Raw genomic sequence first — 15,973 nt, forward strand, 5'->3', positions numbered from 1 at the left:
AATGTTGCTTGGTCGAGCATCAACCGAGGTTTACTTTCCCCTTTGTTATCGAGCAAAGTGAAAAGGGGGAGGGGGGGACGTGAATTTCGCGACGCTCGACCGAGAGGTCTGCGTATAACGTTGTTCCATCCCCGAGGATCGAAGATTCCCTTCTCGCCGACGGAAGATACGGAATTTTCTCTTTTTTTTATCGTATTAAAATATAAAATTTGGCGTGAAAAATTTGCGAGGAGATCGTGCCCCGCGAAGTTGGAGGTAATCGTTGGAGAGTATCGAGAGTGAATGTTCGAGGATGGGAACGATCATGAAGTTTCTGTTTGTACGTTGGTCAAAATTCGTGCGACATGTACTAAAGAGAAAAGCCATCCACGTTCAAGAGTTTCTAACCACTTTCGGTGACTAGCCAAGGAAAATTCTTCGATGGTGTACAAAGAGGACGTGACACTGCCCCTGTTACCCTGTCAAACTCTCCTGCATAAATTCGTAACATCGTAATGTTTCGAGGTTATGTCGATGATGCAAAGTGAACGCGCGTGAACCTTTGAAAAATTTCGAAAAAAATTCGTAGATAACGTTCGACAAAAAAGGAAAAATCGTACAGATAAAGAGATCGTGTTAAGTCGTCCGAGTTTTTAAAGAGTTCACCCCCCGCCCCCCGTGCCGACCCGAGACCGCCAACTTTACATATACATACATACACACATACACACATATATATATACACACAAAGAAAAAAAAAATCCCCTTTCGAATTCCAATATTCTCGTCGGTTTGATATTTCATCCCGATGAAGTATCGGAAGGAACAGGAAATATCTTCGACCGAGAATTGAGAGAGGGTGAGGAATAATGAAGAGAGGGACGAAGTGTGTCGCGCAGACCATCAACTTGTCCAATCCGGAAACATGCATAAGACCGAAGAGGATTCAGAAGCTCGTTTCAGCGGACACGATGCAACCCTGTCCGACGATGACCGGCCCAGCGTCGTCTTATTGGACGCCCAAACCGGTGGCCATTAGAATCTGCACGAGGAAGGATATGCAAAGAACTTGCCCGCCCAAGGTGACTCCTTCAAACCTCGACAATACACTCGTTCAAATACTTCGTTATTATACATAAGAAAGATTGGGCTAAAAATTTAATTCAACCGCTTCTATAATTTATAATTATATTTATTTATAATTTGTTGTTCGAGACGCGATATAATATATAACTTTATTTTCTCGTTAACGACGAGCGTTATCCTAAGCCGCGTCTGTATCGGTTACTCGATCGAGTCGTTACGTTTACCTTGAAATTAGGATGCGCGGTTCGATGCGCGTGTACACACAGCTATGGCAGAGTATCCGACGGAGAGGGAGGGGGCACGGCACTTACGTGACGACCCGTGACGTGAGTCGAGGACGCATAGTCGCGTTTAACTGCAGAGAGCGCTCTCGTCGAGGCCCGAGAGCCGGGTATTCTCGAGGGTTTCGTAAACGCGACGAATCCTCCTTTTACACGAGCTTATTTCGTACCTTCCTCCAACGGCTCAGCACTGGTCGCTGCTTGTGTTTAGCTCGAAATCCGACGACGTATATACCTATATATACATATATATATATATATATATATATATATGCTTCTTCGAATTTTTAGAATTCGCAGCGTGGTATCCTCCGGGTATCCATCCGTCTCTCGATTCCGAATGTAAATATAAACGTAGCGTTTGTTCTTAAAAATCGTCAAATATTGATACTCTTCCGAGTCACGTACTCAAACTCTGTCCAACCTGTGTTTCGTACGTAGGTGTGCGATTGCCAGCCCAAGAAGAGAAGGACATTCGGGCAAAGATTCTGCACCATCCTCCTCTTCTTTCTCAAGAGCAGCATCGCGGCTGGCCTCGTCTATTGGACGCGTTCCGAGGGTCTGTGGGGGAGCAGCGCCGAAGTCGAGGACCTGTATCGAAGGATAATGGCTACGATCTCACCTTCGAACGACTTTGAGGATTACTGCAGAGCGGAAAGAGAGGATGTAATAATTACGATTTCTGTTAACGTAACCAAAGGCTGTCCCAAAATTCAAGGAATTTTTCATAGAAGGCACGCGTTTATATTTGTAAATTTTTTTATTCATTCATAAATAGCATATGGCGTTGTTTGCAATTAAATGTGGTTGAATTTCGTCGATACTTTGGATAAACCTTAGACTTTAAAAAATCCCAAAGAAAAAAGTCGAACAGCGATTAAATCGCACGATCTGGCCAAAATTACAGGAAACGTCAGCTATTTGTTGAATTGTTTCTCGGGCTGTATTTTGTTGAAACAACACTCATATCTTGCGATTTAAAGGCAGGAAAAACTGGATTGTCATTAACAACAGGTTGTTGCCTGACATTTTCGAAGAAGAATGATGCTGAAAAACCAAACATTTGTTTCTCACTCGTGGATTCTTCGAAGCCCAAACGCGACAATTTCGTCGATTAACCGAGATCCATCAAGATGAAAACGAGCCTCGTGATTTTGTTCGATAATCTGTCTTTTGTTTTTTTCGCGTTGGCGCACGAATGGCGCAAAAATTCAAATTTTGGGACACCCTTTAGTGCTTCCATTCCCCGTTAAAAATATCGTTAAAAATATTATCACACGCGTACGTATGTTTTCCCCAGATCGAATTGCCCCGCTTCAATCAGATCAAATACAAGTTGATAAAGAAGTACAATCAGGCCGTGTTCACCGTGATGAATTGTATCCTGAACGCGTCGACCGCGCTGCGGAACCAGCTTCAAAGACTCATGGTTCCGGAATCGGACAAATCCGAGGAGGAGGAGGAAGATGCGGCAGAGGATATCAAGGAAAAAGCTTGACCCTTGCCCTCATCGAAACACAAATCCTGTGCGTCCTATCGTTTGCACTCGTCTTGTAACTTTTTTTTTTTAAGAAAAAAAAAAAAAAAAAAAAATCCCAATGCACGAATAAATTTCTAAAATAACTTTTCCCTCGTTGTTTTGTAAGACAGAGATAAGGGCAGAGAGTAAAGAGTAAACTTGCCTCGAGAGAGACAAGATCGGATAGTTTCGTCGATAAGGATCGTTCTTCGGACGTTTCTTCAAATAAGTTGCGTGGAAGTGCACGTAAACCGTGCGATAACGCCATACAAAGAGATTAAAATTCCGTTCACAGGCTGCTTCCATTTTTTCCCTTTTTCCTCCTTTTTATCTTTTTCCAGACAGAGGGTGCACCATTTCTCGCGAAATAGTTGCACGCTCGAGCAAAATTTCAAGCTTTTCTCTACATTGTGTGTTATACATATACACTATCCTCGCTACTCGTAGCAAGGAATTTTACACTTTCAAGGTGAAAAAGTAATCCCCGAAAACGCGACTACCTACATCCAACCCTACTTCTTTTTAAAACGAAAGAAGGGATCAGGCGAGTCGCTAAATTCGATCTTATCGACTCCCCTCCCCCCCGTGATTCTCCAACTCGAATTTCTCCCTCGATTCCCTCTCGTGTCCCCTCGTTGCAAGCTTTTAATATAAATTTCGGATTGCGTTAAACGGTGCGCTTCAAGTCAATTCCGAATCATTTGAATTTATTCGAGGAAGGAATTTATCCCGCTAAGAATCTTTTTTCCTCCCCCCCTCCATTCACTTTGGAATGGAGAGGAATCCCATACTTTCGAAACTCTACGTACGAAGTTCGAGGATCTCGACGTTGGCGAGTGCGAGGTTGTCAAATTTATCGCGGACGTGTTAATGCTTTCGCCCTTTACGAAGATCAATGGTTCTTTCAAATCGAGTTTCGCGTCCCTCCTCCAATTCTAAACATTAAACAGGTATACGTTTTTGTAATACACCAACGGATGATTAATTTTGCGCAACAACATTTCCCTCCCCTCCTTATCTTTTCTTCGGTTTAATCTACCCTTTTGTTCTTTAACCTTTGACGTCCCTGATATGGAACGTTTCGAAACTTGTTTCCCTCGATTCAAGCAATCGATATCGTGGAAGAAATATCATGGAGAAGGGGGGAGAGAGAGAGAGAGAGAGAGAGAGAGAGAGAGAGGATTTGGCCAGCCCTCGGGGGGTAAGGGAGATTCAAAGCTCGATTCAGTTCGGACAGTTAAACAGTTTATTCAGATCGAAACTTTATGTAGTATATACATACGAGTTTAATAGACGATATGGAGTTCTGATATGAAATCACCCCCTCCCCCTATACAGTGAACTTAAAATACAATTCGATTTACATTTTAACCCTCGCTTCATCTGATTATGTACACGTATTCGTTAGTCTTTGGATTTTATATCGTATCCCTCTCTCACAGGCGGCGTTCTTCTTCTTTTTCTTTCTTCTTAGAGAATTCGAAGAATTCCATCATCATCGAAATTTGTCGAAATATTCGTTATAAAAAAGGGGAGTTTGTATATATGTATATATAGAAAAAGAAGAGAGCTCCGCAAAAGAAAACTCGTCTTCCTATTCTTATCACGCTGGAAAAAAAATTCGATCTCCCGGATCACGACCGTTTTCCGTATTTTATATTTAGGCTAATGTTCATGGACGTGAAAAAAGCGTGATCCCGTCGATCGGCTCGTTTTTCACCCCCCCCTCCCCTTAAAAATCATATCGCCTTAAATTTCATATCGACGGTCGATAAACTAGGAGATATTTTTCGATAGAAAATTTGTCCCGACGTGGTTCCGCGATCTATTCGTCGCCATGTTGCTCTTAATTAACGAAGATCGAGTTTTGACGAGGAACGTTTTAGGAGGAAAATAACGAGCCGCCGACACGCCACTCGAACGAGAAATCGATGAATCCCGTGTGAACATCGAAATTACCACGACATTCTCGCGCCATCTTCCCTTCCCCTCCGCGCAAGGGGGAGATTCTTCAACGATACGTACTTATGTACAATTGATACGATACATCGATTAACGAGTTTCCTCTTTCCCCTCCCTTTTCCTTTCTCTTTCACTTGTTCTCTCGTTGCTCCCTACTTTTCGATTACAGTACAGTTTCGAAAGGAAAAGGGTGAACGCGACGTCACGCACGCGATAACTCAACATTTATATTCCTCTTCCACTCACTTTCCATCTCTCGATTCACATTCGTTCAAAGCTCGAGCGAGAGAGTTTCGGACAAAGTTTCGCGTCACTTCGCCCTCCTAGGAATACACTTTGTCACTTTTTACTTCCAGCTTCCCCGTCAAGCCTCGTGACTCCGTCGCCACGGATGGAAGCCCGACCTTGCAAATTCAATTTTTCATCCGTGTGTGTATGTAAAAGCGCTTCGCCTTTTGGAGTACTTTTCTTACTGTGCTTATCTCGCAAAAAAAAAAAAAAAAAAAAGGAGAGAAAGGAAAAAGAATCGAAATTAGGAGAACGGTCAGCAATTTCGACGATCGCTTTCTTTCCAAAATTTCTCCTTACATCGCGATCACATCGCGACGCGAATTCTCGATGAAAAACTAACTTACCGACCGCTCGTACCAAACTTCGATTCGACTCGATCGCGACGCAATCGCGATTCGCGTTTATTGTCGATTCCGCTGTTGTCGATGCGCCGACAGTCGGAAAGAGAGGACGAGCGAGTGGTTGGCTTGACAACTCTGCGACAACCCCCCCCCGATCCCCGTTCGAGCACGCGAAGAAATTCGGGAAGAAAATAATCGAACGAAGACAAGGTCGACGACGACGTATAAAATCGTGTTTCGTAACAAATTCACTTTTCGTAACTATTCGCTCCCTCACCGAGTGTACGTTTCCCCGTTGTCGGAACCGAAACTGATTGATCAGCCTCGATCAACCGCCCTTCCTTCTTCCCCTCCCCCCACTCGGCACGGTAACATCGCGTTATCTCCTCCCCTCTCCTCTTGCCACATATTCTCGCCCCGTTCCTCGATCCATCTTCATTCCGGCCAGGAAAGGAGCGGAACGGAATCAACCTTTATCTTTTCTCGCCGAGGATTCTCTCGACGAGGATTCGATTCAGGACGTGAATTCGTTTATTTTTAATCGACAAGAGCAAAAGGAAATAAGAGAAGAAGGAGCTGTATCTTCTTCGAGGATTGCCAATTATTTGAGGGATCGGATGGCTGGTTCGTTGGAGGGAAAGAAAGGGGGATACGAACATACGGAGAGGGGATAGTTACGCCGACTTCTTGCAGGGGAAGAAGACTACTTCGGAACATGTTGCTCAGGTGGAAGAGTTTTCTTTCCGATTCTTTCTTCTTCTTCTTCTTTCCTCCTTCCTCCTCCAGGCGGGAAGAAAGAAGGAAAGAGGAGAGGAGAGAGGAAGGGAAGAGAAGAGCTGTGAAAACAATTTTTACAAAAGAATTTTTGGCGGATAATTTTAAAGTTCCTCTCCACGAGTTCTCCATCGTTGCCTCGAGTCGAGCGCGCGATTGTCTTTAACGCGCCCTTGAGCACGCCCCGTGCACGAACCCGTGGGAGGTCCTAGACGCAACTCTCCGGCAGCCTGTTTGCCATCAATCGTCTTTTGATCGCCTCTCCGTCCAGGCACTCGCCCGCCACGACGACACCTTGGCCGCTTCCTAGAGGGAGGCCACCCTGCGCCCCCACCATCCCCTGCCCACCGCCGCCCATCGTCGCTCCTCCCGTCACGGGCATGCTCTGTAAACTCGGCAACGTGCTCCTCGATGGTAACCTCAGCTCCGTCGGCCTCCCCGTGAATTTGTGGCAGAGCTCGTCTATGCTTGGCGTAGGCCCGGGCGTGACCCAGTGTCCCGGGGGATATCCACCTGGATAACTCGGCGGGCTCACTTCCGCCAGGTTGCCCTCTGAAACATCGGAACAATTCTTTCGGCTTTTTCTCTTTCCCCTCCTCCTCCCTATCCATTCTCTTTTCGAAATAGCGTAGCATCGCAACACCGCTTCGAGCGTGCACACTTCTCCATTGAAAATTATTTTACGTCCTTTCACTTTCTTTAATTGCGATGTTTTCAATATCATTTATGGATAATGGATAAAATTGCGAGGCGGCGAAGCTTCTGCGCGCGATCGAATAAAACTCTGTTTCTTTTCGCTTCTTTTGCCGGGAAGAAGGTGGAAGAAGAAGGAGGAGGGGAAGGAAAATTTAGCGACGGTCCCGCGTGTACAACGGCATATCTGAAAAGATATGGCCTACCCTCCCCTCCCCCCACGTAATCGAACCAATCGATCGCGAGTCCGCGCTCCCCTCACCCGATGCAAATGGAAAATGTTTTTCGGAAAATATCTGGCGCGCTGGCTCGATCTCTTTTGTTGGGGATGAAATACCGCCATCCGCCACCCGTGTAAGCCGCGGTAATTGAATAAAATCTATATACACGCAGCTATTACAAATCGCGGCGTAACCAGCGCAATTAGATTAACTGCGCGTTGCGAGAACGTTTCCTGCCTATTATTCGAGCAAAATCCAGACCGGCGATCGATCGTTTTGCACCGACCCCGATCCCTCGTTGAAAGCGTGCCAGCCAAGTCTCTTTCTTTCCTTTTTCACTTCTTTCCGAGAATCGATGATTCGTATCGATCGGACGAGGGGGATCGAGATCTTATTATTATCGTGCACGCTCTATCCGGATAACGTTGAAGCGAGGATCTGGAGAGGAGAGTTTACGCGTTGTACCGTTGTTTGCAAGCATGGTTTGGAGGCAAATGCTAACGACAGTGAAATTAATGGAGCAGGGATTTGAGATTTTCCTGCGGAATCCTTGTATCTCGGACAGTGTTGGGAGCGAAGATTTGAGATTTTCGAGATTGAATTTGTATTGGGTGTTTTGGACAATGTTTTTTCCCTGTGCGGCCATTCGAGTATTTGTTTTTATCGTGTACTCTGTAATGCTGAGGATAAGGAAGTTAATAGGACAATGTTGAAAGAGTCGAAGTCATAATGTTGAGGAGGGGAAAGGAGATTAACGAAAATCTGAGAATTTTAGATCTTGTAGAAATCGAGCTTATTGTACTGAATGAAACGGAGATTTGAGATTTTTAATTCCCATCGAGCTACGTGTATCCTGCAATATCCTGCTGAGGATAAGGTTAAGAGTTTAGCGAAATTAATAGGGATTTTATTGTATTATATATTGAACGAAGATTCGAGATTTTAGATTCTGATATCGTTTGTTTTCTGCGATGTTGTTATAACTAACAAAATGGAGGTTTGAGATTTTTAATTTCTATTTCTATATCGAGCTATGTGTACTCTGCACCGCTGAGGATAAGGACGAAATTAATAGGGATTGAAATCTTATCGCATGGACAATGTTGAAAGAGTTGAAGTCATAATGGACAATGTTGAAGAGGGGAAAGTGAAATGAACGAAAATCTGAGAATTTTAGATCCTGAGATCGAGCTTATTGTACGAAGTGATTTGGGATTTTTATTTCCTATCGAGCTACGTGCAATGCTGAGGCTAAGAGTAGCAAAATTAATAGGGATCGAGATCTTATCGCATGGACAATGTTGAAAGAGTTGAAGTCATAATGGACATGTTGAGGAGGGGAAAGTGGAGGAGGACAGTGAGATTAACGAAAATCTGAGAATTTTAGATCCTGAAATCGAACTTAGAGTAGCGAAATTAATAGGGATTTTATTGTATTATATATTGAACGAAGATTCGAGATTTTAGATTCTGATACCGTTTGTTTTCTGCGATGTTGTTATAACTAACAAAATGGAGGTTTGAGATTTTTAATTTCTATTTCTATCGAGCTATGTGTACTCTACACTGCTGAGGATAAGGACGAAATTAATAGGGATTGAAATCTTATCGCATGGACAATGTTGAAAGAGTTGAAGTCATAATGGACAATGTTGAGGAGGGGAAAGTGGAGGAGGACAGTGAGATTAACGAAAATCTGAGAATTTTAGATCCTGAAATCGAACTTAAAGTAGCGAAATTAATAGGGATCTTATTGTATTATATCGCATGTTGAACAATGCTGAAAGGGTTGAATATGGACAATATTGAGGAGGGGAAAGTGAAATGAACGAAAATCTGAGAATTTTAGGTCCTGAGATCGAGCTTATTGTACGAAGTGATTTGGGATTTTTAGTTCCTATCGAGCTACGTGCAATGCTGAGGCTAAGAGTAGCAAAATTGTTGACTGGGCAGTGGGAAACAATAAATAAAATATACGGGTTTAGCTGAATGAATATATTTGATTATACGTGATTGCGCGTATCTGTTTATAAAACATTTGAAATACGAAGAGAAACGAATAGCTACCAACTATGAAATGGTAATGTTGCTGACAACATTCAATAATGAAATCATATATATAAAATTTCAGTGAACTTTAAATTCTATAACAAAAATTAATAGGGATCGAGATCTAATTGTATTATATCGCACGCTGGACAACGTTGAAGGGGTTGAAGTCGTTGAGGGTGAAAGACAGTGAAATTAACGAAGATTCGAGATTTTAGATTCTGATACTGTTTGTGTTTTCTGCGATGCTGTTTTCGAACGGTGTTGTAATTAAACGAAGATTTGAGATTTTTAATTTTCTATTGGATTTCTACGTGTATTCTGCACTGCTGAGAATAAGGACAGCGAAATTAATAAGGATCGAAATTTTGGATCGCATGTTGGACAATGCTGAAGAGATTGAGATCGTAATGGACAACGTTGAGGAGGAGAAAGGACAGTGAGATTAACGAAAATCGGAGAATTTTAGTTCCTGAAATCGAAATTATTGTACAGAATATAATAAAGATTTGAGATTTTTAATTCCTATCGAGTACTCTGCAATGTTGAAAACAGCGAAATTAATAAGATCGAGATCTTATCGCACGTTGAACAAAGGGTTGAATATGAACAATATTGAGGAGGGGAAAGAAGAATGAAATTAACGAAAATCTGAGAATTTTAGGTCCTGAGATCGAGCTTTATCGAAGTGATTTTTATTTCCTAGCTACGTGTATTCTGCAATGCTGAGGATAAAGCTAAGTGAAATAAATCTTATTGTATTATATCGCACGCTGGACAACGCTAAGGGGGTTGAAATCGTAATGGACAATGTTGAAGAAGTGAAAGGAGTGAAATTAACGAAAATCTGAGAATTTTAGATCCTGAAATCGAACTTATTATACTGAATGAAATGGAGATTTTTAATTCCTATCGACCTACGTGTATTCTCCATTACTGAGGATAAGTGAAATTAATAGGGATCTTATTGTATTATATCGCGTGCTGGACAGCTAAGGGGGTTGAAATCGTAATGGACAATGTTGAAGTTTAGGTCCTGAGATCGAGCTTATTGTACGAAATGATTTCAGATTTTTAGATCCTATCGGATTTCTATAGAGCTACTCTGCACTGCTGAGGATAAGGCTAAGGGCTAAAGCGAAATTAACAGGGATCGAGATCTTATTGTTACATGGCACGCTGGACAATATGCCGAGGATAAAGCGAAATTAGGGGAGTAAGGACTCGAGAGATTTTGTACGTTGTTTGCCGGAGGCAAATGCCACCGACGGTGAAATTAATGTAAAAGTGATCTTAGTGGACAATGTTGTGGGCGAAAGACAGTGAAATTAACGAAGATTCGAGATTTTAGATTCCGATGTGTGTTTTCGAACTGGAGATTTGAGATTTTTCCTTCCTATCGGCTTCCTATCTCTGAGGATAAGGAAAACGAAATTGATAGGGATCGAGATCTTATTGTTATAATCGCACGCTGGACAACGCCAGCGAGGATAAAGCGAAATTAGGGGATCCGAGAGAGTTTCTACGTTGTTTGGGACGCCGGAGGCAAATGCTAAGGATAGTGAAATTAATGGAGTAGAGATCTTCAGTAGATTGTACCCTGGACATTGTCGAGTCCAAAGATCTGAGATTTCAGATCCTGCTGTTTTCAACCATAACTGTATACCAATTTTCCCGAAATTTTTAATTCGAGTTACTCCATCCACCGAGGACGAAGGTAAGCGAAATCCGAGAAGCTGTTTCGAAATTGGCAAGGATATAAGCCTGTAAGCCCCGTTTTGTCCATGGGCAAAAAGGTAAGGAAACGAAACGAGAGCAAAGGGGATGGATTCCGCCGCGACATCGAGAAACTTACCAAATTTATTCGGAATAACGTCTGGGTCCGTTTCCACGGTTTGCTGAGGGTTCTGCAGCGGGTACTGCTGCGGGGGTAGCTCGCTCAGCTCCGCCGGTTTTTCGTGGCGTGGCTTCGACACGCGTTCCCGACGCACGCGTACCACCACCACGAGTATGACGAGCACCAGGGTGACCAACGCCCCGACCACAACCCCTATCAAGGGCGATAACACGATCCCAGCGTCTTGTCCTTGAACAGAGGCGTAATTTCGCAGTAATAGTTAGTGGGATGACGCTACCAGGATGGATAGAATAAGGGGGGGGAGGGGAGGCGCGACGTTTAAACGGCCGACGTAATTAACAAATTCCGGCGGCGTTTCAGGGTCGGTGGCTCGATGAAATTTACGAGGGGACTGGGGATTGACAAATGAACAACGGTAATTTGTTTAAAATTATCGCGGCCGTAATTAAACGATGGGAACGGGTAATAACAGCCCCGTTTTATTCGTTCGTTCGTGCCAGTGGATCGTGATGTATCCGTCTGTGTAAACGTTAATGAACGGATGATTGTGATGAAACCGCGTTATGAAACGGGGACGGAATCTTTTTTATCTTCGTCTTATCCCTCTTCATCTCTTCTTCATCTTGCACTCGTTCGAAAATATCTCGTTCGAGATTCGATGAAATTTTAAACGGAGAACTTCTTAGGGACTCGAGTAAAGTGTATATATATATATATATATTTGGAATTGGGAGGATAAAGGAGGGAAATTTACGATCGGGGACGATGGTAAAAAATATGGGTTATCGAGGACAGAGGAGCGTAAACAAGGGTCCGTGTTTTATTTCGTTCCATTCGTTACGGTGTTAATTGTCATCAGTTATCGAACTATCGTCACCGATTCAAAACTTCAATTAAAATGGTACTTTATACCATTGGATAACAAACTTCCGTGCCACTTACCGGATTAAATGAATTACCCCAATTAAGGACTCGTCTCTCCTTTCATCTCTTTTTTTTCACGTTCCGCTTATATAAACGCGTAAATATTTAGTAGAATATTAAAATTCGAGGGTAAAAAAGGAAAGAAAAAGAGACGCGAAATCGAATCGAGAGCGAAGAAAAATTAATCGTACGCGTGACAGAGTTATGAAAGGAGAGAAACTGCTTTCCAACTCGGATCTCTCTGGCTATTTGCTCCATCTTTCTTTCTCTTTTTTCTCTCCTTTTTTTTTTTTTTTTTTTTTTTTTTCCTTTTTTTTACCCTCTCGTACGGGGCAACACGCCGCGGTAAACCGTGCACGTACACAGGTCCGAGGAAAGCACAGCCTCTGCAAACGCCTTTGCGCGGATTCCAGTTGGCTCTGGACTCGATTCAAAATGTTTGCACGTTAAAAAATTAGAGGGAACTGGATTAGTCAACGGAGCTCTCAGCGTTTATCTCGCGACAAGGAGGAGCAAGCTACTCACTGTATACGTTCAATCTTCAAATACACAATTTTTCTCGAGAATAGTTAACAATAATAAATAATAATATTCGAGGAAAAAAGAGAAAAAGAAATCTGGGGAGAGACGAGAAATCTTGCAGCTCGATTCTTGCTTCCCACGGGGGAGGGGGTGATAGTGGCAGGGAGCGTGGGAGCCGGCCCGCTGTTTTCGCCGGATAATTAACAAAACTGTATCCTTTTCGGGGATTCGAGTCGGCCAGCTGTTGGCCCGAATGCACGATTCTTAATTCTCGCGAAAGTATGGCCACGCGTCGCAGCTCCCTCTTTTTGCACGAAAAACCGATTGCTGGAAACCTTCCCCTCCCTCCCTTCAAACTTTCTTAGCGAGCGAGTTTAAGCAAAGAAAGGGGAATGGAGATTGAGCGCGAGGCGAAAGTACGCGACGGCGTACAATATACGTGCATGCATACACGCATGCGCAATACGCACGTGTTATGCACAACACAGGTGTGCGCGTATTTATACGCGCGTAAATAGATGGCGCGATCTACTTATGCGCGGGAAGGTATATTTCGCCGGGGCGGTGATAAAGTTTGGGATTTAATCCCGAGTTCTGAAGCTAAACCTAAACCTAAACCTTCGTAACGTACGACGTTTGCCTTTCGGTTTATTTCGGGTGGATCGGCACGCGAGGGAGAAACGTTCGAAATAATGTGAACGGTGCCCCGGTAAATCGGCCGCCGCCGTCAGCAGCCTGCGGAACAGGTTGCGTTCATTGGGGGAGCGAGAGCACGCTTGTCGCGTTCTTGCAGCTACTATTCCTGCGTTTTATCGACACGTTGCGCCGCGCCTATTGCGAGCAACTATCCTCGCATCCGCGATAATACACTCTGTGTATTCCCAGGGGGAGCTACGTAGCGCGACAGGAAAACATGGCGAATAGTTTTATAGATTGCAGATTTCTTCAGATTTCTTCTTATATATCCTATAATAATAACAATAATGAAAATAATAATAATAAAATAGGTATAGGACGTACACTCTCGGCTCGGAACGGATGGTGTACATACGTGTAATTTCTCGGATCAATTATCGGGCGATTTACTCGCGGCCGGCCGTATATTCTTCGAAAGCGTGGACGTATTTCTCGTTAAAGTTGCAGCGTCGGGATGCGGTGTTGTTCCAACAAGGGAGGAAGAGGAGGGAGGGGGGAAATATATATCTCGCGCAGGGTTTCACGACGGCGGTATTCACCTAAATCACGCGGATAGTTTGCCAGCTTTTCTCTCCTCTCATCCTTCTCATCCCTCCCTTACCGCTCCCGTACCGGAGCAATTTTTTAATCAATTACCAGTTTTTTTTTCAGCAGCAGAGGGTGCTTTCTTGTCGTGGAGTGGAAATGGGCGCGTATTCATCGTATATAGACCTCCTCCTTCCTCCTTCTTCTCTAAGTCCCCGACAATGTCTCGTAAAAGTTGCAATGGAAGTTTAATCGAGTTCCACGCGAAGAAACGTCTGGGTGGCGGGGCACTAAAGATAAACCGGCTCCTTATACCTTATACCTATCCTCTACGAGGATCTCTAAGGTCTCTAACGGGGGGGATTCCCGGGGACCGGAGGGGGAAATCGCACATCCCCAACTCGAGGAGTTCATCGAAGTTTAGATCGCTAATCGGTCTTAACAGCGCCCTCTCCATTCTTTCGCGGCTGAAAAGAGAGAGAGGGAGGGAGAATAGAAAAATTCTTTGAAAATCGCGAAACGAAATCGATTCGTTTTTAATCGTCGAGAAATTTGCGAAAAATTTCTCTTCGATCGAGATAAGATTTGAAGAGGGGAAGTCGTTGGATAAGTTTCGCTCGATGTGTCGAGGGAATAAGGGAAGAAGTAAGACAGAGGTTGGGACGTCATACGGCCCGGCTAAGTCACCAAAAAGCCGGGCTTAGCCGGAGCCAGATCTAACTTTGCCTCACCTGGATTAATTTCAACGTAAAGGCTAACCCCGAATCGATGTTGCGCCGTCCGTTTCCCCGAGGCTAAGACGACTTACGTGTCCCCTTTAGGTCCCGTTTTCAATTAATGAAACGCGAATCTCTTTCGCCCTCCGTGACCGATCGCTTTCGACCCGGATTACCAACGGCTCAAAGTCCGTTTCAGCTCTGAAAATTATTCCATTCCCACCCCCGAACCCCAAGTTAAAGAGATTTCCAACCACCACGATATTACTTTCTCCGGCAACCTCCATCGCTCAACGTGCACCCTCGTCCTCTCCTTTCCCCTTTCTTCTTCTCTCGAAAATTGGAATAAACTCGATGGAGTTTGAGATCAAGAATCGTCCCCTTTAAGGGGTTAGATGCGCGATAGGGGATGCTAATACGGTCAAGTTGCGAGCTGGATGGCGGTTTGGTATCCTCTTAATTGCAATCAGTCGGAACAGTCTCGAGAGTTCGTCACTGATTGCCGCCCTTCCCTTCCCTCCTCCTCCCTTCTTCTCTCTCTCCACACCTTCTTCTCTCATCGCCCTTTCCCTTCGCGTATGTACACACGGGGGATCGCAACACGCGCGACAACCAAAACCGTGTGCACAGGTGAAATCGAGGAGCAATTACCGCCTCAATCTCGAAACCTGAAGGGGAGATTGGCTCACAGAGAGAGAGAGAGAGATAGTAAAAGGACGATATACTCGCCGATCTTGAGAATCTAGTTCATAATAAACGTTTATCGGCAGGGGGGATCGATAGTTGGAGGCTCGAAAGGCTTAGGGCCAAGTATCCTAATCTCAATTATCGTAGGACCAGTTGGAATGCTACCCGGTGTCGATGGAACCCTTTATCTAATCTCTCTCTCTCTCTCTTTCTTTCTTTCGACTTCGCTTTAATCCGAATACCCGCGGGCCATCGGTTTCGAAATTACACTCGCTGTTACTAGTTTCCACCGTTGCTACTCGTCTCTCTCCGCCTCTTACAGAATATTCAAATTATGCTTCACCCGTTCTTGACGCGTTTCCTCCATCGATTATTCGAAGAGAGAGAGAGAGAATCTTCGATTTATTCGTTTATCGATGAAGCATTCTCACACGTCATCACGGGTTCGTGTTGGATGCGTGTAATTTTCTCGCGGAAATGCGAAAAAGGTTTCGCGAAGGGCTGAGGAAATTTCATGGGTCGCGCGTAATCTGATTCAGAATTCGTTGCAGCTGACGCCTTTCAACCGCAGTCGCCTTGAAACCGAGAGAGAGAGGTGGTTGACTCCACTTGGAGGAATTCTGCTTCCTCCGTGAGAGATACGATCGATTTGCCTATAATTTCCCCAACTAATTTGCTGCCGAATTAATCTGCTTATTTCGTTTCGAAAAATTATTTTCGAACCAAGCAAATTTCACTACTACTCCCTTTCGTCCGGTAATAATTTCTACTCTCAATCCCTTTTCAAGCGCACAGGTCATCCAAAGCCTCGACCAAACTTTGATCAATTGCCCGTAAAGTAGGAGCGGA

At 44.1% G+C, this 15,973-nt stretch overlaps 2 protein-coding genes across 5 annotated transcripts in view; one reads left to right on the plus strand and one right to left on the minus strand.

Moving 5' to 3' along the window:
- The first annotated feature begins 848 nt into the window (after positions 1–848).
- Positions 849–3,156, plus strand: LOC122715123. The gene is made up of 3 exons (XM_043937045.1): positions 849–1,061; positions 1,788–2,012; positions 2,647–3,156. Exons 1-3 carry the CDS (start codon positions 849–851, stop codon positions 2,842–2,844), a joined length of 636 nt encoding a protein of 211 aa, XP_043792980.1. The 3' UTR covers positions 2,845–3,156.
- An 850-nt stretch (positions 3,157–4,006) lies between these two features.
- Positions 4,007–15,973, minus strand: part of LOC122715323 (nephrin) — a 220,543-nt gene continuing 208,576 nt past the window's right edge. For 3 of the 4 annotated variants that reach the window (XM_043937420.1, XM_043937423.1, XM_043937421.1), the window contains exons 13-14: positions 11,052–11,282; positions 4,010–6,785 (exon numbers count right to left, since the gene is read on the minus strand). In XM_043937420.1, coding sequence (XP_043793355.1) covers positions 6,442–6,785; positions 11,052–11,282 — 575 coding nt within the window. In that variant the 3' untranslated portion in view covers positions 4,010–6,441. Of the gene's footprint in view, positions 6,786–11,051; positions 11,283–15,973 lie in introns of all 4 variants that reach the window. The other variant, XM_043937424.1, reaches the window with a different exon arrangement.

Source organism: Apis laboriosa, unplaced genomic scaffold, assembly GCF_014066325.1.
Source record: "Apis laboriosa isolate Shangri-la unplaced genomic scaffold, ASM1406632v1 scaffold34_cov151, whole genome shotgun sequence".
NCBI lineage: Eukaryota > Metazoa > Arthropoda > Insecta > Hymenoptera > Apidae > Apis > Apis laboriosa.